The following is a 23,183-nucleotide window of genomic DNA, read 5'->3' on the forward strand; positions in this document are numbered from 1 at the left end:
TGACCTTCAGTGCAGAGTTCAGCTGTGTTTGCTCCTCAGGTCATCTTTAGGATGGAATGATTTCCATTGGTCATTAATGAATAGTGGAGAAACAAGTGGGAACTTATCAAAATCTATGTTCTAGAATGTACCAACCCCAAGATAGTATTTTTGCAAGATGGAAGGACTGTTCCTGTGGCCGTTGCTACCCAGTATACTCCTAGAGACTGTAGGATTATTTTGCCCCATTTTATGTCCCTCACTGAGAAAGGCCATTGTGTGGCTTGAGGGTCAGGACAATGCCAGTTCCCGGCTATAGGCTCTAGATCCTGTTCCCTCTCCCTCTCTGAGGCCTTCACTGCATCATGCTTAGGCCCTGGTGCAGACTTTAGAGTTCTCATGTGGTCTTGGGCAGGTTTCTGCAAGCTTCAGTTTTCTCATCTGTAAAATGGGGACCATTATTGTCCCCATTGTTGTGAGGACTTACGGAGATAGTACTAAACTCTGTAAGTTAGAAGAGTGTTTAGTACATCATATGCACTTAATAAATGTTAGCTTTTTTTATTATGAGTACTGATCCCTTGCTGGCATCTTTCCTGGCTTCTGTCCCTACCACTCCTTTGATACTGCTGTTGCCAAGGCAACTAGTGATAACCTCTTTGTTGCCAAAGCTCATGGACACTCTGTTATCCTCTCTTTCTGGATCTTTCGGTGGTGATTCCTTTCTCCTTGAAGGACTAAGCTCTCCTGGGCCTGATCGCCACACTCCCCTCCTCTCTGGTGGCTTCTGTTCTTTCTTTTGTCTGATCCCTGTTCTCTACCCGCCCTCATGTTGCATGACTCCCATGAGAAACTCTCAGGTTTTCTCTTCTCCATGTCCTCTCTAGGTACACCCATCCCAATGACTTTCATTACTTAGTTGCTCCTCCTCCAGGTCTTAAGTCTTTCCTGACTTTCCAGTCTATCTTAGGTACACCCAGCTGACCTTGTTATTTTCTCTTATGGTACCCTGTTGTTTTCCTTCAGAGCACTTTTCACAATTTGTAATTATGTATGTATTTGTTTGCTTTGATGTCTGTCCCTTACCTCCCTCTCACTCCACAAAATTATAAAATCTATGAATGAGACCAGGGACCATGTCTGTCTGTTCACTCACATTTGTATACCTGGTGCATGGAAGGACCTCAGCAAATACCGATTTGAATGACTGAACCTGTGGCCCCTCCAGTTCTTCTACCACCACTCCAGCCCTGATGTTATATGATATTAAATGTTAATGAAAATAAATTTTTATTTTTTAGATTTGATGCTCTGGGCTTGAGTGGAGACTGCCTTACTTTCTGTTCATTTCATGTTACTCCAAAGTTAGAAAAGCATAAACTTAACCAAATTACAGTATCCTGGTATGTTGTTGATAATCTGTGCTCACTGGCTGTTGATATGATTTTCTGATAGTTATGTGAAAATTGTTACTAAGGCATTGGCCCAGACAAAATTCCCATGATTGGTAGAAATAACCCTATATGTTCTGTTACCATTAAATTAATTCCCAGTAAATGGTAAGACCATACGTCTCTTCAAGCCTTCTTTCCCATAATTCATTTTTTTATCTTGAATCCCCAAAATTGCTTTTTTTTCTTTTCCTGAAATCCCGGTTGACCCAAAACAACAAGTATCAATAGCCTCATCATAATACAGCCTCTTAGCTTACAAATGTATTAAGTCCCTATCCTTAATGGCCTCCACATGAGAACTTGGCCCTGCCAGTCTGCAACATTAGAGGATGACAGAACCCAGCACACACACAGTCATTCACTGAAAAGCACTTTGAAAGTGCCTGATGACACATACATCAGGGGTTAGGTATAGAATGTAGGCACATAAAGGTCTTTCTTGTTAGGTGTTTCTATTGCATTATCTTAATATGAACAGAAACCTCTAATTACCATTATTAATGCTTGGGATTTTATAATTTTAAAAAATCTAATATGTGCAAAAGTTGAGAGTATGTATATATACACACAGAGATAACATGCAGGGGGGCATGTCAGTAAAATTAATTCCTAAAAATAGAACCATTGGGCCTATCAGGTAGGATTAGATTTGGCTAATGGAAAACAAATTTAATAGTGAATTATTCTCATGTAAAAGAAGTCTAGGGCTTGTGTGGCCACTGTAAGAAGTGATTGATACTCAGTCTCCTCTTATTCTCTGCCCTCTCATCTCAGAAAGTGGCTTTCATCCTCAGGGTCTCCTCATGGTCCATCCAAATGGAGGCCAAAAGGAGGAAGAACAGCACAAGTGAAGAGACTCATCTCTCACCTGGGTCAGCTGCCTTTAAATAGTCTTCCATGGAACTCTTCCACTTCCGTGCCATTCGATTTTCAAAGCTAAGTGATGTGGCCACATCTAACTTCGAAGAAGGCTGAGGAATGTAGTCTTTTTGTCTGGGCCCAGCTAAAAATTGGCATTGTGTGAATAATGAATAAGAGAAGAATGGAGTAGTCTGTTCTACTAAGTCCAAGGTTGTGTACAGTATCAATAGATAGTGATAAACACTCCTTCAAAAACTTTGCACCCCCTTTAACACTTTCACCAACCAATACAAGTTTTCCCAAATCTTAATTAAAAACAAAATGTCCTCTATTGCTGTATTTGAGTTGTGTAGTCTTCTTGAAACATGAATATAACTTCTAATAGAACTTAATTTTCTATTCAGATTTTAAACTTATGCTTCTGAAGTTTCAGGCAGATAACCTAATTTATTTAAGTCTGATAGTTTATTACTGTCACTTCCAGTGCTAAAGGTAGGTTTTCTTGGAGATGGGAACCCTGGGAAAGAGAATGTGTACTTCTTTAGTGGTGGAAGAACGTCTGCTTCTTTTCTCCTGCCTTTTATTGCAGGTGCTAACCTTACTCAGCATGGTTTAGTTCAAAAGAGAAAATAAAGGGAGAATTCATTTATGCTTTGGAGAAAATGTGTTGAGTCTTCCACATGCCAGGCATCTCCAACGTAAAAGAAAGAGATGTATCTCTTTTGCTATCTAACTCTTCCCACTTTCCTTTTTATGATCTGATGTGACTTCTCCATGTCTTATGCACCTTCCCCCCCAATAAAAATTTTAATAATCATCACTAAGCGTAGTACTGCACAAAAGAGACCTATCAGGTAAAAGGACAGAAAAACCACAGGAGCTATAAAATGTCCAAGTAGTATCTAAATTTTAAACCTTACTTTTTTCTGTTTTTAAACCTCAAATATATGGATTTTAAAAATATATGGATTTTAAACCTAAAATATATGGATTTAGACAGACAAACTAAAACCTGTTTACTATAGCAAGAATACCTCATTGTAGCTTAAATTGGTGTTTTTAAAATGATGGCTTTGGCCGAATTCTTTGGCAGCTACCCTAGACTGGAAGCGTTAAAAATTGATTACTTGTAAGTTGTTGCTAATAGTTCCTTACTTCTGCAGGCCTTTCCACTCAGCGCAAACTGGGGTCCCTGTATAATGTTTGTTGTAGCTGGAGTGCTGTGCTGGTGTCCTGCTGCCTGAGTGGAGTGAGTTGACCCTAATTTACTCCGGGATGCCTGCATTCTTTTTCATGCATGTCCACAAATAGCATCACAGCAAATTAACAGAATTTTCTGATTGATGTAGGGAGAAACCAAAGAAGGCTTGTGTTTGGTGGCCAAAACACCACACAGTGTGAGCAGTGTGGAACTACTGGCCCATTTTATAGCATTCTAATTGATAATTATCAAAGAGCACATTATGTAGCCATGTGGCAACAATCCAGTATCATTTCAAAGGTACTAGACGTGTAGATGCACGTGAACACCATAGTAAATATATCCCTCCTTTTGCCAAAATTGAAATAGGTTATCCAAGAGGAAAGGGGAGGGAAAAGAAAATATCAATTTCTTCTGTACAAAACTATGGCAAATGAAATGTCATAAAGTTTCTGTATTTCATGATAAAGCCTCCTGGCTCATCATTAATAAGCTAGAAAATTAACTCTTTTTTTGGAAACTTGGAGAGAGTCTATAAATGTCTATTGTATATGTTTGCTATTGGTTCACAGGCAATGTCTAGTCCGTTTTCCTTCATAGAGATGTAAAGCTGCTAAATACTGTCAGAAGAAAGAAGAAAATTTATGTGGGAGAGCTAAGTGGAAAGAGGAGGGAATCCTGGGTATCTACATGCATGACACTTTACAACAGCAAAGTCACTGTGGCGAAGGGGAGACCTGGAAGCACCTCTGCCAAGATTAAATTGAGGGCAGTCCATAGACAAGGAACTGAGGAGAAATGTTTCCCGGCCCAGGGCTCCATAATGGACTCTGTCTGGACCCTGCAGAAACTCAGTACTGTTAGGATTGCCTTGAGATGCGGCAGCCCAGTTGTCAGGGAGTTGGGAATAGGAATGGACATAAGGTGTCTGTTCTTGTATTGGTGGAAGAGGAAGGTAAAAAGAAATAAACCTAAACCTGCTGCGCACTTAGCTCTATTCCCCGGAAGCAAACCACAACGTTGAGTAACAGCTGAAAAAGATGGTGACTGATGCAAATGAAACACTGAAAATGACTCTCTGGGGATCTTCTCACCCCTGTTCCCTTTGATTAATGGTTTATTGTCATAAAGCCCTAAGGGTCGTTGGCAGAGCCAGGTCAGAGCATTCAAAGTGCTGGAGCCATGTGCGTCTGTCTGCCTCTCTTGCTTTTCCTTTCTCATCCTATTATCTTGTATTCCTTCTTATTTTATATAGGAGAAGAGAAGAAAGATGGCTAGAGATGATCATTGCCCAATTTTATCTTTCGTGGTTAAGGAAATAATCAGTTCACAAGCTAAAGCAGTGGACTGTGAAGAATGGCAAAGTGGCCAGGCACAGTGGCTCACATCTGTAGTCCCAGCATTTTGCAAGGCTTAGGTGGGAGGTTCGCTTGAGGCTGGAAGTTTGAGACCAGCTTGGACAACATAGTGAGACTCCATCTCTACAAAAAAATTAAAAAATTAGTCAAGTGTGGTGGTGCACACCTCTGGTTCCAGCTTCTCAGGAAGCTGAGGTAGGAGGATCACTTGAGTCCAGAAGCTCAAGGCTGCAATGGACTATGGTTATATCACTACACTCCAGTGCATTCCAGCCTGGGTAATAGAGTGGGAACCTATCTATCCCTTTAAAAAAAAAAAGGACTACAAGTGTCTCAGATTTGCCCCTACCAGACGCCAAACTCTTGGGTCAGAGGCAAAGGGATCTGTTATTCTCTCATGACATAGCAGCCAGCATGAGCAATAGCTTATTTTGCATTGGTTCTTCCTTGCCCCCAAATCCCATAGAGTTGACATAGATAGGCCCAGGTTGATGGCTGCACATGTAGTGGGTTGTGCAGGAACCTTGAGTTTAGGGATCCTAAATCATTTGTAATAGGCAATAAGTATGTCTGCGCTTTGCTCTGGAGGGAGACACTATGACTACCTTTCAAGGCTGCTCACTGTGCAGATGAAAGGTAGCCCTACCTTGAAAGATAGTCTGGAACAAAGACCCATTAGTACTTTGCTTGACAAAGCAAAGACATTCAGTAACACAAGAAACGCCTGGCAATTTGTTCTTCAAATATGGATTTGTTAACCTTACAAGCAGCTGATACCCCTACTTCACCACCACCCTCAGCCTTTTATTTTTTTTTGAGATGGGGGTCTCACTGTGTTGCCCAAGCTGGAATGCAGTGACGTGATCTTGGCTCATGGCAACCTCCACTTCCCAGGCTCAAGTCATTTGCCTGCCTCTGCCTCCTAAAGTGCTGGGATTACAGGTGTGAGCCACAGCGCTCGGCCCCTACTTCCCTTTCCATCCACAGATTAATACCAGGACTCAGCTGCCTTTCTTCAGAAAACTCCTTAGGTTATAGCTGTTTGAAAGGATCCGATGAACTTGTGTCTAGAGAAACAGCTAATACAGGGTACTGTCATTCCACATAATGCCTCAGAGAGTTGTGTTACTTGACGTTCGTTGTGTGTTACTTTGAACCTGAAAATGACTCAAGAAACATCTGTTTCTTCATATTTTTCCTCCCTTGTCTTGATGCGAAGGGATTACTCTCAATGGCCCCCATATATTTAATGATTTGTTAATCCTTAGGGAAAGACCTAGTACCTGTTTGTATTATGAGCCCACACACACTGTTCCCATTAGCAAATGAAAAACCTGACTAAAGGGAAAGGGCTGGAAATTTCAGGAGGACCAAGTTAAAAGGTTCCAGAATGTTTGGGGAGATAATCCAAGGGCTGACCCTGCCAACTCAGTCTTAACCAAGGAGGTAGTTATAAGGTCAGGGGTCCTGCATCCTCAGGAATGCCCTTAGAGTCACTGATGGCTAGTATGGGGGGGACCAGTGAGCCCTGGAGCACAGGGACACGTGCTGGTTGAGGAGTGGGCTCACCCTCCAACTCTCCGTCATATTCTGACCCCTCCCTCTTAGGCTTTTCTGTCTCCTCCAGCCACCTCTGCCACAAGCAGGGTCTAAAAGAACTGTTTCCTGCATTCTTTTAGCCCCTGAGGCACCACCCAGTTATAGGAATTTTCTATTTCTACTGTGTGTTCAGCTTTTATAGTCTCTTGTATGACTATCCTTGCCAGTTAATACTATTTCTCCTGCCGTTTGGGTGATAGATATTACACTACTGATGCTTGTATTTCCAGTTTCTTAAGTGCTTTCAAGTTTATCTAGCATGTACATGAAGTAGATTAGAGCCTAGTACATAAAATACTGCATTTCTGTTATGGCCTTTAGAAAAACTACGATTTTATCTCGTGTGCATTCAATCTGCTTCATTCATCATAGTTTGGGGGTAGTACTAATAATTAACTTACACACTTGGGAACACCCCAGATTTAAAGTTAGAATACATGGGTATCTGAGTGGCTCAGTGGATGCTTTTTCAGAAAAATACAATCAGTGCCTGGTTCTTTAGTTACTGGAAATGTCCTTTCTTTATTTGATCTTTTTTTGTGAACTTTTGAGCTTTCTGATGCCCATCTGTGTGTGTAATTAGCACCCAGGAGTGTCGTGGAATAAATGGTTGACTTGGTCAGCATTTCACAATATCATTATATTGGTCATCAGCCACTTTTGCATCCTGTGGTTTTGAACAAGAAAAAAAATCTTGCAAAACCAGTACAGTGAAATACTGCATATGCAAATGAGGTTATAGGTTAGAGAAGGCAGTTCCTCAGGAGGCTCCTCATCAGAGCTGAACTTCAGTGAGGTGTGGAGGGCTAATAGGTACTATTAGCCCAAGTTATTTTATAGAATTGACTGCATTGTGCTCTTTATTTCCATACAGAAAAAAATACATCAGTTGTTTTGTTTGCAGTAGCCAAACAAAACAATTGTTGTGTAGCATTTACTTACTTTCTCTGCTTCTTTCACTGGTAACACCTTGATTTACAGTGACTATTAGGATAATTAACATTGACACTTGGAAGATAGCCTGCTTCCAAATGCATGCACACTTGTCTGTTTTATAAATACTAGCCAAAACTTTTTCCTTTCCTAGCTGAAAAATGTGTCTCCACTCCTTCCAATCTTTCCAGGGTGTGGGCCTGTGCGTAGCTGTGTGACTGTGCCCACACACTGGCATATATTTCAGAGCTACCAAAAAGAAATCAGTTGCTCTTGAAATAACAAGACAAAAAGGAACGGTTTTTCTGAGCCATAACATCTGAAGAGCTAGAAACAGTTGTGTTTGTATGTGTGACGCTAAAGCCAGTAAATTTCATGTGAAGGAAGGGATTGTAAACTAAGAACAGAAAAGCAGTTTTCCTGGATTTCAGATGTCAAACTCTCAAGCTGTTTAACTCACCCACTCAGCACCTCCACATCCATCCCTGTAATGTGCCTGCATTGTCAGTGATTTGTTTCTGCAGGTTTTGATGCCAGAAGACAAATAATAAAATAGTAGGCATATGTAACCTTAAAGCAGTTTTCTACCGGAGTTTTTGATTGAGGTTAAACAGAAGTATCCTGATCATGTTGTCAGTTGGCAGGCAAAAGGCATCATATTTTAAGATTCACATAGTTTTAGAGCAAGCTCATCTTTTCTGGCTCAATAATAAACTAATTACATGTTTTAAATAGTATAGAGCTGAGTCCTTGTTTCAGATTAAGCCTCATAATAGCAAGGGTCGGGCACTAGCAGACATTTGCTTAATATTTCTGGCTTGACGATCCATAACATAGTGCTAGCTGTTTTAGGGCCTGAATAGGCCTGCCAGGGACAGCTAGGTAATACTGGCTTGACATAGTCACAGGCTAATTCTCCCAGAACACAGAAGCCTCCAGATGTGCCACCAAGGAAAGCCTGAATATGTAGAAGTTCAATTTATGGCTATAGTAATATTTGGGCGTTCCCCAAAATAGTGATCCCAGTTTAGGTTAGGACATGATAGTAGTGTCCCTTGGAGGTCTGTCTGAGAAAAAGTGTCATTTCTAAAAAATTAGTTTTAGCAGATGGGCAGATCTGGCTCCAAAAGGCTTGCTTCACGTCTTATCATTTTTCCACATTTTCCATCCCTTTCATAAACCTAGGGACCACATGCTGAACATTTAATTGAATCACACAGATTTTGCAGTCATTAAAGCTTCTTATTCCTTGGTCACTTGTTAGTGGTGCCTCCCTCCTTGGTCAGTTTGGTAACTTCAGAAGGAAACACACAGTGTAGTGGTGAGAACTTCACTTTCGAAGTTAGCCTCAGGCTTGATTTCTAGCACCACCAACCACTAGACAAATTGCTTAACCTTTCTGCACCTCAGTTTACACCTGACAGGCTTGTTGTGAAAATAAAATAAGATTAGATTTGTCAAGCACAGAGCATTGGCCCTGGTAGGCACCACATACATGAATTTCCTTCAGACTATAGGTGAAGTAGACTCGATTTGGGGTTTCTCTTGTTACCTAGGTGCTTGTGTAGAGGAGACTTTAGAACCAGAATGTGTTATCTGTGGTTTTGAGTGTGCCCGGGACTCTGAGCCAACTGAATTACCAAGTAATGGGGGCTCCGTGGCATCCCACGACAGGTGCAGAGCCGGCTCTTCACCGTGGATGGACCTTAAATGCCTCCTAAGGCCTTGCTCCACCGAGTAGCACACACCCTATCAGTTAGCCCTTCTTTCCATCTCTTATTCTAGAGACCATAAAGCCTACTTGTTGGTATATATTTTCAGGTTTTTGGAAATTGGGCTGTATAATTGAAGTTAACACTTATGATGAGACTTTTCAACCTGAGAACAACCTAGATGCTACTTCACACTTTATTTTCAATGGAAGCTTACTTCCATCTTCACTCGTGTAGGACATTCTTTGGTCTCATGTTTTATCACATCTCATGTTAAAGTATAATTCAGGTCTATTTTGTGGCTGCTGCCCCCTTCCCATTAATTCAGTGGTTAAACAAATACTATTTTTTGAACCCCTGCTGTGTACCAGGCCCTCTGCCGGGTGCTAAAGCTATAATACGACATGGTATCTGGTTTAAAGAGCCAGACTGCACCCTACATTTTATCTTTGCTATTCGTGTGCTGATCCAGACATTGGTACTAACGTTCTCTTTCTGGGTGGTGTTTTACACCTCAAGGCCAGGTGATGTGAGTCTGTCTCTGCTCTGTTGACACTTAGGAGCTGATTGGATTCAGGTGTGGCCCTGTGCCTCTCTGGTCCTCAGGGTCTGCGACTGTGAAGTTGGGGCTGCCTGTTTCATAGACAGAAGGTTTCCTGGCCCTCTCCATGTTCCCCAGCTATTGCATTTTTACTGAGCTTCCTGCCCTGATTGCTTGTCGTATGTCATGAAAGTGATGCTAAACTCCTGGATGTGCTCCTGAGTTTTGGATGCATGTTTCCTGTGCCCTTTTTATTCAATTTCCACACACAGTAAGTTTTCAAACTGGAAAAAGGTGCAGCCTTATTTTGTTTAAGCTAAGTGAATATTAATAATAAAAGTATTTCTGTTCCACTTTATGGCTTTTATAACTTCATGACTGTTAACTCTTTGAGGCAACCATTTTGTGTGGCTAATTTGAGCATGGTTTTAAAAGAGAGTTACAGTAGCATGTGTTTGCTGAGCACTTTGTGGGAAGGGGAAACAGATTCAATAACATCACAGGAAAAGCTTGGAGAAAGAGAACAGGGGCATCCAAATGCTGCAGCTTTAACCTACTTTCTGGGACTGTCATCTCGCTGACTGCACGCCTTTAGGTGCTTCTTCCTCAGTCTATGGGGAGAGGGACCTGGGGCTGGAAATAGGAGTGTTTGTGGGGAGGGGCAGGATGCTGCAGGGAGTGGGTGTGGGCAGAGGTTGCAAGACTGCCAGGGTTCTCTGTGTGCCGGAAGTGCAGGTTTGGCTGTGAGGAATGGAATGTTCCCTCTTGCCCTCCAAGAGCAGAAACAGCTGTGGAAGAGCTTGAAAAGAAGATTACTAAAAAAAAATAATAATAATTAATATGAAAATAAAATCCACCCTAGAAAACCCAACAGAACTGTGTGCGGAGTATAGTGGTAGTCATCTTTCATGCTATTTAAGAGAACTTTCTTCCTATCTAGGATTTCTTTTTCAGTTGTGGGCAGGATAAATTGTGTACCCAGCCCTTCCTCCCCTTGGGAAAGCCTCATATGTCTTATTTTGTTTGGATAGAAAATTGATTCATTATTCTGATCACCAGTTGATTATTTTATTCTTTCTTATGAGGGACCAGAACCCGTCGCTTGCTTGCTGCTTGAAAACTTAAATGTTAGTTTCCAAAGGCCATCTCTGTGGGTAGAGGGTTATCGTCAGCAGTTTAACGGGAAATCTTGTTTCTAACTGGAAATTTAATTACTCAGCCAAGTTCCCAACAATGTTTACTTTAGAGCATCATCTTTTTTTTTTTATTTTTAAGTTCCTTAATGGTTTAAACTTTTTAAGTTTTAGGCAAGAGTAGAGTGGAGCTAGATATACATATAAGGTTGTTTGTGCAATCTTTTATATGAAAGTTTATGTTTTCTTCTCAATCTGAAAGATTTAGTTTTGGCCATGATAGCTGGTATTATAAATAACTCTATCTGATCTCAGATACATTTTTATGCTGTCATACTTTCTGTACCTGCTTTTGAACAACATCTTAGTCCCAAAGTAGATAAAATCTAGCAGAAGGGAGTAGGCAGCTTAAAACTAGATTCTAGCAGTATCTAAGAAAATTACAAGGATCAGTTAGTGTTCCATTCCTTCCTTCTTCAGCTATATCAATTCCTAGTTTTGTGAAAGTCCACATGCCTTCTTTCTCTCCATGCCTATGCATGCTGGGTGGAGAAGCATCACAGAGCAGAATGAGGTGACTGTCCCCAAAGCAGGGTAAGGTCAAGGATCTTTCCCCTCACCTCGTGATTTTCAAAAGAAAAGCAGATCTGGACCTCAGTTACCTAAAATAAAATAAAATAAAATTGCCCTAGCTTTATTCTGCACATAAAATCACAGCTTTAACTCTCATCCCAGTTCTCATGCTTATCTTCTCAGTGGTGGAAACTTGAACTTAAAGGACATTACTGTGCTATGTTACCAGATCTAGGAGACTGGGAATCATTAGATTGGAATCAGATCCTCAGTCAGTGGAAATATAAAGGGGAAAGGCCAATGGTTCTTGGCCCTAATTGCACATTAGAATAATCTGGGGAGCTTTAAAAATGTACCTATATCCAGGCCTTACCCCATCTATTGAATCAAAACCTCTGAGACTGGGATGAGTGTTTAAAGTCTCCCCAGGTGATTCTAATAGGCAGGGTGAAGAACTGCTACTGAAGGGAAATTGAGGGCCTCTCCCAGAGGACTGCCTTTGAAAAAGCCCGTCATTATACACTGAAGGCGCCCACCCGGGCCTGCTCCTGGAGCTGTCTGTTTGCAGTGCTCTCCTGTGGCACACAGACCTATGGGTCTTCCTGTGACTCGTGGTTCCATTGGGCTGTTCACAAAACCTTTGTCATCTGTGGTTCAGCAGATGCATATGTTAGAATTCAGGCATTTGGCAACCTCATTCTGAATTGTCAGTGCCCACAAGTCAAGCAGTAAGACCCATTTGAAATGCTGGTCCTTTACACAAAGTGGGTGAGCACTGAATTGAAAGACAGTCCTTTCCAGTGCTTTCCCCTGAAATTCCTTGTAAGGACCAGGAGACGCCTGTAGTCGGCCTGGGGGGAAGTAGTGGGCCTGGCTTTGGAGATAACCATAACTCATTTTGCTGCTCTAGACAGTCCTCCTCCCACCCCACCTCACCTCAAAAAAAAAGAGAGAGGAGAGGGGGTTGTCTTTAAAAAAAAAAAAAAAAAAGCAGGGGCTTTTACGAGTTAAATTACACAACTCACTTTTTATTTTTAAAGTGAGCAGATTTCTTGTTGCCATTGCTGAGAAAGATAAATTGATACCACATGTTGCTTCCAGACAAAAACCCTCTCTGTGTTCCAGGGGAAGCACTTGCAGCTGGTTTCTGGGTGCGTGGACAGTCTCCACAAGGTAAACATGGTTTGGAAGGGCTGAAGTGGACGTAGGGCACAACATTTAAGAAATTACCAGTCACTTCTGACTGGCACGGCACCTCTGAAATGCTTTTTAAAAATTTGAAATCCTTTCCTGGAAGGGGCTGCCCTGGAACCTTTTGGCTTAAAGTATATGATGCTCGGAAAACAGTAAGTTAACATTTATGATGTCACTGCTTCCGTGTGGGATCTAACAGTTGTTGGGAGCTGCTTTTGTACTTGGCACTTCACTGAGTAGTTTGCATGCAGAGCTTTATTTAATCTTCCCAAAGATCCAAGAGATAGTCAAAGAATGTTTTTATCCTGCCTGTGGGAATTATCCCCTTTATAAATTATTGGTGGAATACTTTTCATTTCAGGAAGCTTCTCTCTGACACCTAATCTAATCTGTTTGGGGTCCATGTGTGTTCACAACCAGTTAGCATGTATTAGAGATCATGGATACTTCAGTATTAGCAATAATTGTATCTTGCATTAGAAAATGGTCTTCATTATAACAAGAAAAATAATTGCTAGATTCTGCTAGGCGCAGTCATCTTTACGCTGATTTCTTCAAGGTGGACCAAACAAAGGAATCTCTAGGCAGCAGGACTGTGAAATGTGAATTCCATCATGCTGCCTCCTTCACACACCTGCTGCACGTGCCTCCTGGAAGGGTTATGCCACTGATTGCCAGTTCTCTAACTGATTACACCTAATGGGTTTCTGCCCCAGTGCAGGGCTTCCTTCAGTGTAAATCGTTTAGTGAAAGAGAAGATGGACATAAAAATGAAATGAAGAGTATTCTTACCACTGCACTTTCTGTAGACATGTTGTGAGAGAGTTGTTTTAAGAGTTCTTTAAACCTTTAGGCCCACGTTGCGGGCAAGCTGGTCCTTTTGTCCCTGAAGCTGAAGTCTTTGCCTAGAGATGTTTCTTTCTTGTAATTTCATCAAAATCTTGATCTCAAAGTACTGGATTTAAATCACATGATTTTGGGTTTGGGGGTCACAGTAGCTTCTTAGCCTCTTTAGGGAGTAACTGTGACAGTGGCCTGAGCTCCAGCAGTAGGTGTCTTGGTTATTATGTACTTTACTGTCTTAGCCTTAAGGAAGGCACATCCCTAGTTCTTCAGCAAGTTACCATTGGCCTGCCTCAAAGGGTATAGCAAAATGTGTATTTAGAAGTGATTAGAAAAATGATTCTCGTTCTGTCAGACCACTCCTTTTTTATCTTCGGCTCCCAATCCCAAAAGTAATGTAAAATCTTAGAAATTTAGACTATTTGGTAAGGTGATAATATGAATTAGTGAAAACCCATAGAATATTTGTAATGATAGTTTTCCTGGGATTGAGGTGGCAGGAAGGACATTTGAAATCTTACAGAAATCGCATCACCATTAATTTTTGATATCAGGGAAGAAGTGGGGAAACATTGGAGTTCTGGTATTTTATCTGGCATCTATTTATTTACCTTTCCTGCTTTACCAACATTTAAATAGAGAAGTTAGTACAGTTGAGCCTTGAACAATGCAGGTTTGAATTGCACGGGTCCACTTACACAGAACTCTTTTTCAACCAAACACAGCATTCCCGGCATGTGAAACCCATATGAGGGCCTGGGGGAGTTGTCTGTTTTAAGTGAGTTTCTTCTTGCGGGGCTGACTATAGAGTAGAGTATGCACAGGTTTAGTTATATGCAGATGGTCCTGGAACCAGTCCCCTGTGTATAACAAAGGATAACTATAATTGGAATCATGACCTGTGAGGAAAACAGTAGAATGCATTTCTGGCATCTGACTTTGAGGGGTGACTGGGCATTTGAACTAGAAATGGACAGATGAGCCATATTTGTTGGCCTTTGTCAACGCCCTACTTTCAGATTATGGATTTTGTCAATGGAAGACTGGCCACCCTGTATGAATAGAAGGCTGCTGAGATTGGGGACTATGAGACTGATGGTGGCACAGTTTTTGTTTGTGTTGACTTAGTAATGTAACTGGAAAAACCTGTCTGAACTTTCTGTAGATAATAGGCTCCAGGGAATGCATTCTGTGACTAAGAAACCTCTAAACTGAGAGTCAAGCAAAGATTGGCCATTGAAGCTAATCATCTATTTAATAAGTTGGCCTTTGTTTCAGAATCTGAGAGTAGTTAATATTGGTATTGGCGGGGGGGGCAGGGGGGGGGTTGTGTTTTTTTGAGACGGAGTCTCACTCTGTCACCCAGGCTAGAGTGCGGTGGTGCGATCTCAGCTCACTCCAACCTCCGCCTCCCAGGTTCAAGCAATTCTCCTGCTTCAGCCTCCCAAGTAGCTGGGATTACAGCCATGCACCACCATGCCTGGCTAATTTTTGTATTTTTAGTAGAGATAGGGTTTCGCCACCTTGGCCAGTCTGGTCTCAAACTCCTGCCCTCAGGTGATCCACCCCCACTTGGCCTCCCAAAGTGCTAGGATTACACCTAGTGCTAGGCCGCCACGCCTGGCCATCATTGGTTTGTATGGTAACCACTGTCCTCTTTAGAATGAATGCTGTCGTGGCCACTTTACTAAAGAAAGACAAGTAAGTCCTATAGAGTAAGGTTATAGTTTGAGGTTTCCTCTTCTGAAAGACTTTTTTTGTTTGTTTTTTGGGTTTTTTTTTTTTTTTTTTAGAAGGGCCTTGCTGTGTCGCCCAGGCTGGAGTGCAGTGGTGCATTCACAGCTCACTGCAGCCTCAGCCTGCCAGGCACAAGTGATCCTCCCACCTCAGCTTCACCAGTAGCTGTGACTACAGGTACATGCCACCACACCTAGCTAATTTTTGTATCTTTTGTAGAGACAGGGTTTTGCCATGTTGCCCAGGCTAATCTTGAACTCCTGAGCTCAAGCGAGCCGTCTGCCTCAGCGTCCCAAAGTGCTGGAATTACAGGCATCAAGCACTGTGCCTGGCTCAGACTTTGTTTTTAAAAATCTTAAAAAAAATTTTTTTTTTTAAGGAAGGACCCACCAAATAAATACCCATAACGATTTCATAAACAAAATAATAAGATTGTGCTTTATATTCCTCTTCTTTCTTAAATGTTAAATGATTCTTTAGATAATCTCTTTAACTGTTAGCCCAAATAGATTAAATGGTGACTTCTGCATAATTTGGTAAGAGGCCTATATGAAGGGTTGTAGAAAAAGCAGTGGATTGGAGTTTAGGAAACCCAGTGTCAGTTTTGCCTCTTGTGAACACTAGCTGTGGGACCTTGCATTAAGTTATTTAATATCTCTCAGCCTGAGTCTTCGTATTTAAAATTAGGGCACTGATACACTAATTCTTGCAGGTTTATTATGAGAATTAGAGACAATGAATCTAAAATACTCTGGCTCAGTAACTGACAGTGCTGTAATCTGGCAGGCTCTCATTTCTTCATCTTTGCAATTAGGGATTTGGGTGGGTGGGCAGTCTCCATGGTCCCACCCCAACACCCTGTGGTTATGGCCCTGGATGTGGGTGTTCCAGCCCCTTTTTACCATATGCCCTTATAGAAGCTTAATATCTGTGTCCAGATTTTAACCCTGTGTAGCTTTTAATTTTATAAAACTATACGCATACGTTGTTGGAGGTTAGAATTGTAGTGATAGATGGCCATCAGAAAATAAATGTGGGGCATTTTGCAGTTCTGTGAAATGTTTCACACTTTTTCTCAGTTGAGTTGGAATTGGTGAAGCTAAAGTACATTTTAAAATGTTGTTCCCTAAATGCTTTTTAAAGGGGGGATAGCTGAATACTTGATTGGTCATTCTAATTCTGTGTGTTGGTGTGATCTCCTTCCAGAATCTAACGCAGAGGGGGCTGGACAGAGTGGGAGTACTTAGGGTAGGTGTCCACATTTCCACATAGCCTCGGGACCTCCCTGTTTTTTTCACTTCGAAGCTTGAGTTTGTTTTTATTTAATATATCTAGTCACCTGAATTGTAGATCCGCCTATACTTGGCTGCGTTCTGAACCCTGCAGAGTGCATGTTGAGAGCGTGCTTCATACCTATTGCATAGAGAAATTGTTTTACTTTTTAAAAAGTGTAGTATCTGGACCGTTAGTAGAAATGCCATTATACTTTTTAAAAACCATAAAAGTAAAAGGAATCAGGATATATAGTCTCCTGGGCAACATTTGCTTCATCAGATACTCAGCATGTTGCTTATGTTCTTCTCTCAAATGCAGTTTACGTAGAAATGCCAACTTATGACCCATGATTGCTAATGCTTATTGCCTATCCTGAACTACAGGCCCTTCCTACTTGTGAAACAGTATTTTGGGTTATTACGGTAAAATCCTACTGACATTCTGTGTTTTAAAAACATTCTGGGCTGGTCACGGTGGCTCATGCCTGTAATCCCAGCACTTGGGGAGGCTGAGGCAGGCGGATCACTTGAGGTCAGGAGTTTGAGACCAGCCTGGCCAACATAGTGAAACCCTGTCTCCAGTTAAAATACAAAAATTAGGCCGGGTGTGGTGGCTCACGCCTGTAATCCCAGCACTTTGGGAGTCCAAGGCAGGTGGGTCACGAGGTCAGGAGATGGAGACTAATCATGGCGAACACGGTGAAACCTCGTCTCTACTAAAAATACAAAAAATTAGCTGGGCATGGCGGTGTGTGCCTTTAGTCCCAGCTACTCCAGGAGGCTGAGGCAGGAGAATGGCGTGAACCCGGGAGGCGCAGCTTGCAGTGAGCCGAGATCGCACCACTGCACTCCAGCCTGGGCAACAGAGCGAGACTCCATCTCAAAAAAAAAAATAAAAAATACAAATATTAGCTGGGTGTGGTGGCACGCACCTGTAATCCCAGCTACTTGGGAGGCTGAGGTGGGAGAATCACTTGAACCCCGGAGACGGAGGTTGCAGTGAGCCGAGATCAAGCCATTGCACTCCAGCCCGGGCGACAGAGCGAGACTCTGTCTTGGATGGGTGGAGGGGGGAACATTCTGGCAGAAACATGTATTTGTATCTTCTACATAAATATAGTTGGTGATTGCCAATTTAAACAAATATGTATGTATAACTTTTAGGATTGTCTGTATTTAATATATGGACAGTTGCATCAGGCAATATATTTTATCTTTAATTTGCAAATAAAAACTCATCTAGCCTGCAGATACTGTTCCAGATGTGGCGCATACAGATTGATCAACTCCTCCCTTTTACCGCACATGAGGCATTTTACAGATTAGAATGAGCCTGCTGCAGGCCATGAACTCCCTCCACCGTGGACTCTGTGTTTTATAATAGCAGTAAGAACACCCTGACTTCATAGCATGACTGGCTTCTGAAGTATATTATCATGTATCATCCTTACGTCATCCCTGTCAGAGATGGTTTGGATATGATTATAGCCATAATGAAGGTGGGGAACTGCAGTTGTTGCAGACAGATTCGATTTGTTCAGGGTCACATGGTTGGTCAGTGGCAGAGATAGGACTGAATCTGGGTCATCACTGTCAACTGGGTGTATCTGCCAAGCCAGGAGGAGAATTCTTGCAAGATGGGTGCAGTCACTAGAGTTTTGAGGATATTTTGCCCTACTCTTTAATTACATATTTTATTTTAGGATACTTTTAAATTTATAAAAAAGTTGCACAGATAGTAGAGAGTTTCCATACACCTAATACCAAGTTTCCTCTGTGGTTAACATCTTATAGTATGTGACATTTGTCACAACTGATGAATCAGTATGGATATATTATTATTAAGTTCATACTTTCTTCAGATTTCTTTCATTTTTACCTAATGTTCTTTTTTTGTTCCAGGATTCCATCCAGCATACCATATTACCTTTAGCCATCATATATCCTTAGGCTCCTTAGGCTCTTCTTGGCTATGACCATTTTGAGAAGTACTGAATAGGTATTTTGTAAATGTCCCTTAATTGAAATTTGTCTGATGTCTTTCTCATGTTTAGACTAGGTTATGGGCTTTGGAAGGCAGACCACAGAAGGTGCCATTCTCATCATGTCATATCAAGGGTACACATTATCAGCTCATCTTTTCCTTGTAGATACTGACCCTGATCACCTGACTGAAATAGTGTTTGTCAGTTTCTCCACTCTAAAGTTGTTCTTTTCCCTCCTTTTCATACTGTACTCTTTCTAAGGAAGTTACTATGCTCAGCCCACACTAACTTGACAGGCAAGTATCTATATAATTGAATTCTTCTGAATGGAAGACTTGCCTACTTCTCTAATCAACCTGGCAAATCCTGCTCTACAGTTCTTGTGTCTGCAAGAGTTACATGCTAAGGTGTGAAATCTGGCAGGATGAGATGGAGTCATAGAAAGGTCCGGTAAAAATTCTCATCTGTTCTTAATTCATAGAAGTAGTTAAGAAAAGGTAGATGTTGTGCCTCTATACTAGTGGAGGAGGGGACCATGAAAAAATAAAGCAACCCTCCAACCAAGTGATTAATTACACTTAGAGAGCAGGGGAAGTTTGTTGGAAAGTGCAGGGGACAGAGGCGTGTGGTAGTAAATTCCAAGTGTGAACTTCAATATGGGCAATATAATTACAGAAAGGCCAGTAAACCTAGGAATTTGGGGAAAACTACTATCAGTGAGCTTATCTATTCCCAGCATCTCTTGGACGTGAAATCATCTCCCTCCCCCCTAGATATGAAAACTGCCATTTAACATGTCATTTTATTCCCAAAGAGGGTCATGCAGATATTTGTCTTTTTGAATTAGGGTGGATTTTTTTTAACCTTTGAAATTGAGGCAGCTTTAAAAAATGAGGAGTTGGCCAGCACCGTGGTTCATGCCTACAATCCTAGCACTTTGGGAGGCCGAAGTGGGAGGATCTCTTGAGTCTAGGAGTTTGAGACCAGCCTGGGTAACATGGAAAACCCCATCTGTACAAAAAATATAAAAATTAACCAGGTGTGGTGGCATGCGCCTATAGTCCTAGTTACAGGTGCTTCAGGATCTCTTCAGCCCAGGAGATTGAGGCTGCACCACTGCATTCCAGCATGGGCAGCAGAGTGAGACTTTGTCTCAAAAAAATAAAATAAAAAATAAATGAGGAGTTTGAGTTACTATATCATCTGGGTGCTCTGTTTTGGACCATTCTGGTTCATACTCTGTTTTCTCTTCTCCCTGCAGAACTCCATCCGGCACAACCTGTCGCTGCATAGTCGATTCATGCGGGTCCAGAATGAGGGAACTGGCAAGAGCTCTTGGTGGATCATCAACCCGGATGGGGGGAAGAGCGGAAAAGCCCCCCGACGGCGGGCTGTCTCCATGGACAACAGCAACAAGTATACCAAGAGCCGTGGCCGCGCAGCCAAGAAGAAGGCAGCCCTGCAGACAGCCCCTGAATCAGCTGACGACAGTCCCTCTCAGCTCTCCAAGTGGCCTGGCAGCCCCACGTCACGCAGCAGTGATGAGCTGGATGCGTGGACGGACTTCCGTTCACGCACCAATTCTAACGCCAGCACAGTCAGTGGCCGCCTGTCGCCCATCATGGCAAGCACAGAGTTGGATGAAGTTCAGGATGACGATGCGCCTCTCTCGCCCATGCTCTACAGCAGCTCAGCCAGCCTGTCACCTTCAGTGAACAAGCCGTGCACGGTGGAACTGCCACGGCTGACTGACATGGCAGGCACCATGAATCTGAATGATGGGCTGACTGAAAACCTCATGGATGACCTGCTGGATAACATCACGCTCCCGCCATCCCAGCCATCACCCACTGGGGGACTCATGCAGCGGAGCTCTAGCTTCCCATACACCACCAAGGGCTCGGGCCTGGGCTCCCCAACCAGCTCCTTCAACAGCACGGTGTTTGGACCTTCATCTCTGAACTCCCTACGCCAGTCTCCCATGCAGACCATCCAAGAGAACAAGCCAGCTACCTTCTCTTCCATGTCACACTATGGTAACCAGACACTCCAGGACCTGCTCACTTCGGACTCACTTAGCCACAGCGATGTCATGATGACACAGTCGGACCCCTTGATGTCTCAGGCCAGCACCGCTGTGTCTGCCCAGAATTCCCGCCGGAACGTGATGCTTCGCAATGACCCAATGATGTCCTTTGCTGCCCAGCCTAACCAGGGAAGTTTGGTCAATCAGAACTTGCTCCACCACCAGCACCAAACCCAGGGCGCTCTTGGTGGCAGCCGTGCCTTGTCGAATTCTGTCAGCAACATGGGCTTGAGTGAGTCCAGCAGCCTTGGGTCAGCCAAACACCAGCAGCAGTCTCCTGTCAGCCAGTCTATGCAAACCCTCTCGGACTCTCTCTCAGGCTCCTCCTTGTACTCAACTAGTGCAAACCTGCCCGTCATGGGCCATGAGAAGTTCCCCAGCGACTTGGACCTGGACATGTTCAATGGGAGCTTGGAATGTGACATGGAGTCCATTATCCGTAGCGAACTCATGGATGCTGATGGGTTGGATTTTAACTTTGATTCCCTCATCTCCACACAGAATGTTGTTGGTTTGAACGTGGGGAACTTCACTGGTGCTAAGCAGGCCTCATCTCAGAGCTGGGTGCCAGGCTGAAGGATCACTGAGGAAGGGGAAGTGGGCAAAGCAGGTCAGTGCCCAATGCTATGGAATAAAAATAACAATATGGGGATCAGGAGCGATCTCTGGGGGAGCCTGTCTTCTCTTTACTTTGAATTTCATTCCACATTGAGAACCATGGAGCAGTGGTGCACATAATATGGCTCCCAGCCAGTTCCATCTCAGGGTTTTACCTGCAAACCAAATAGGTCTGTCAGGTGCCCTTCCCCACAGTTTGCTGATAGTTCAGAAATTTACTGCTAGTGAAGAGAACACATACACATTCAGAGATCGCATTCGTTTTTGCATCCAGTTGTCCTCACTGGCCTGTGACGCAGGTTGCCCTACTTGATGGATGGATGAGAATAGAAGAGAAGGAGAGGGATGGTCATATTTCAGGGTTAAGGACCCCGGCCAAAGGGCTTTCCTAGAAAAACTTTCTGGTCCATCACTGCTTTTGTCAATCTTCAGTGTTACAGGTTCTTCATCTTTGGTTCCTTGTAAAGTAATGATTGGCAGGTGCTTCTAATTTACCTGCAGAATATGTATTCTAGACTTTTTCATATATGAATATTTCTAACAAGCAAAATCTGTTAATCTTTATCTAAGTACTAAGCATCTTTATTAGCTAGCATTCAAGAGCTAAGCCTTTAAAAAAGTAAGAGGCCAGGCACAGTATCTCATGCCTATAATCCCAAAACTATGGGAGACTGAAGCAGGAATTGCTTGAGGCCGGGAGTCATAGAGACCAGCATGGGCAACATAGCAAGACTCCATCTCTACAGAAAACTTAAAAAATTAGCTGGGCATGGTGGGACACACCTGTAGCCCCTGCTTCTCAGGAGAATCCCTTGAGCCCAGGAGTTTGAGGCTACAGTGAGCCATGATCATGCCACTGCACTTCATCCTAGGCAGTAGAGCAAGAACCTATCTCTTGGAAAAAAGCCAAGAAATTAAGTTGAAAGCACAAGTGTTTGTGTGAGGGAGTACTTACTCGTGTTCTTCTGCTTGTTCCCCAAACTATAAATGATGTCAGCAGTTTCCAAACATAGAGTGACACAGGTTGTGAATGGTGATGGAGATTTTTTTCAATTGTGGCATTTTAATGTTCTTGGAACCACAAAGATCAGGCAGTGTGATGTGGTAAGAAAAGCATTTGATTGAAATCAGGAATTGAGGTTCAGGCCCACTTCTACCACTTTCTTGCTACCACCATGGGTATGTCTTAGGTCTCTCGAGTCTCAAATTCCAGTTTTATAAAATGAGGATAATAGCCCCCATTACTTCACAGGGTTATTACAAGAATCAAATGCACTAAAGCATGTGAAAGTGCTTTGAAAACTGCAGTGGGGTTGAAATATGTACCATGTAACTAGGTATACTGACAAATGGGCAACCAGGTAGCCCAGAGAGGTTAAATAGTTTGCCCAAGGTTACAGAGCTAGATTCATTTCTTAAATGACTTGAACCCCCATAGTAGTTCTTCCTTATTCTCTCTAACTGGTTAAAAAAAAATGGGGGACGGGGAGTGCTCTGAACTGGAGTCAAAGTAGCAGATAATAGACAAGTTTTCCCTAAAAACTCTCCTCCTCAAGAAGTAAGATGAACACTGGGATCTTCTACAACAGGTTTGCATCACTGGCCACCCGGTTGTTAACTGGTTCTGTTCTGTGCCCCAGCCCTTTTGCTTTGTTTTGTTTCAGTCTCAGCAAGCTACTTACAGGCTTCTTTAAGTGGTGTAAAAAGCAAGGGAATTCAAAGCCGTAAAAACTTGAGCCTCGTTTAACCCTCCACCGTGATGAAGGACTTACAAGGGTCTCCTGTGGCGAGCTCACTCCAGCTCATGGGTAGTTGCAGAATGGAGAATGTTAAGAGTGTTGTGATGCTAAAGCCTCTCAACTTTCTCAGGCATAAGAGACCCCTAATGGAACTCAGATATCTGATTTCAGTCATTTAATACCCCTTGAGATGGTGAAAAGACTGTAATGGAAGCTAAGTAGGGTGACAGTACTTCCATGCCAGCCAGTTCAGTGCCATACCAGAACTTGGGCTGGCGGAGATTTGACTTTAGAAATGTAGATATTTGGCGTTTAGAAGACCAGTTTGTCTTCCTTTAAGAAAAAGAATATGCAAGATTTGTC

General features: G+C 42.6%; 1 protein-coding gene across 1 annotated transcript in view; it reads left to right on the forward strand.

Moving 5' to 3' along the window:
- Positions 1-23,183, forward strand: part of FOXO3 (forkhead box O3) — a 125,509-nt gene that overhangs the window by 84,814 nt on the left and 17,512 nt on the right. Inside the window, 6 exon segments of the mRNA XM_033234789.1 lie at positions 19,639-19,888; positions 19,891-19,905; positions 19,908-20,003; positions 20,006-20,044; positions 20,047-20,099; positions 20,101-21,073. Coding sequence (XP_033090680.1) covers positions 19,639-19,888; positions 19,891-19,905; positions 19,908-20,003; positions 20,006-20,044; positions 20,047-20,099; positions 20,101-21,039 — 1,392 coding nt within the window. The 3' untranslated portion in view covers positions 21,040-21,073.

Source organism: Trachypithecus francoisi, unplaced genomic scaffold (assembly GCF_009764315.1).
Source record: "Trachypithecus francoisi isolate TF-2019V2 unplaced genomic scaffold, Tfra_2.0 Lachesis_group15, whole genome shotgun sequence".
Lineage (NCBI taxonomy): Eukaryota > Metazoa > Chordata > Mammalia > Primates > Cercopithecidae > Trachypithecus > Trachypithecus francoisi.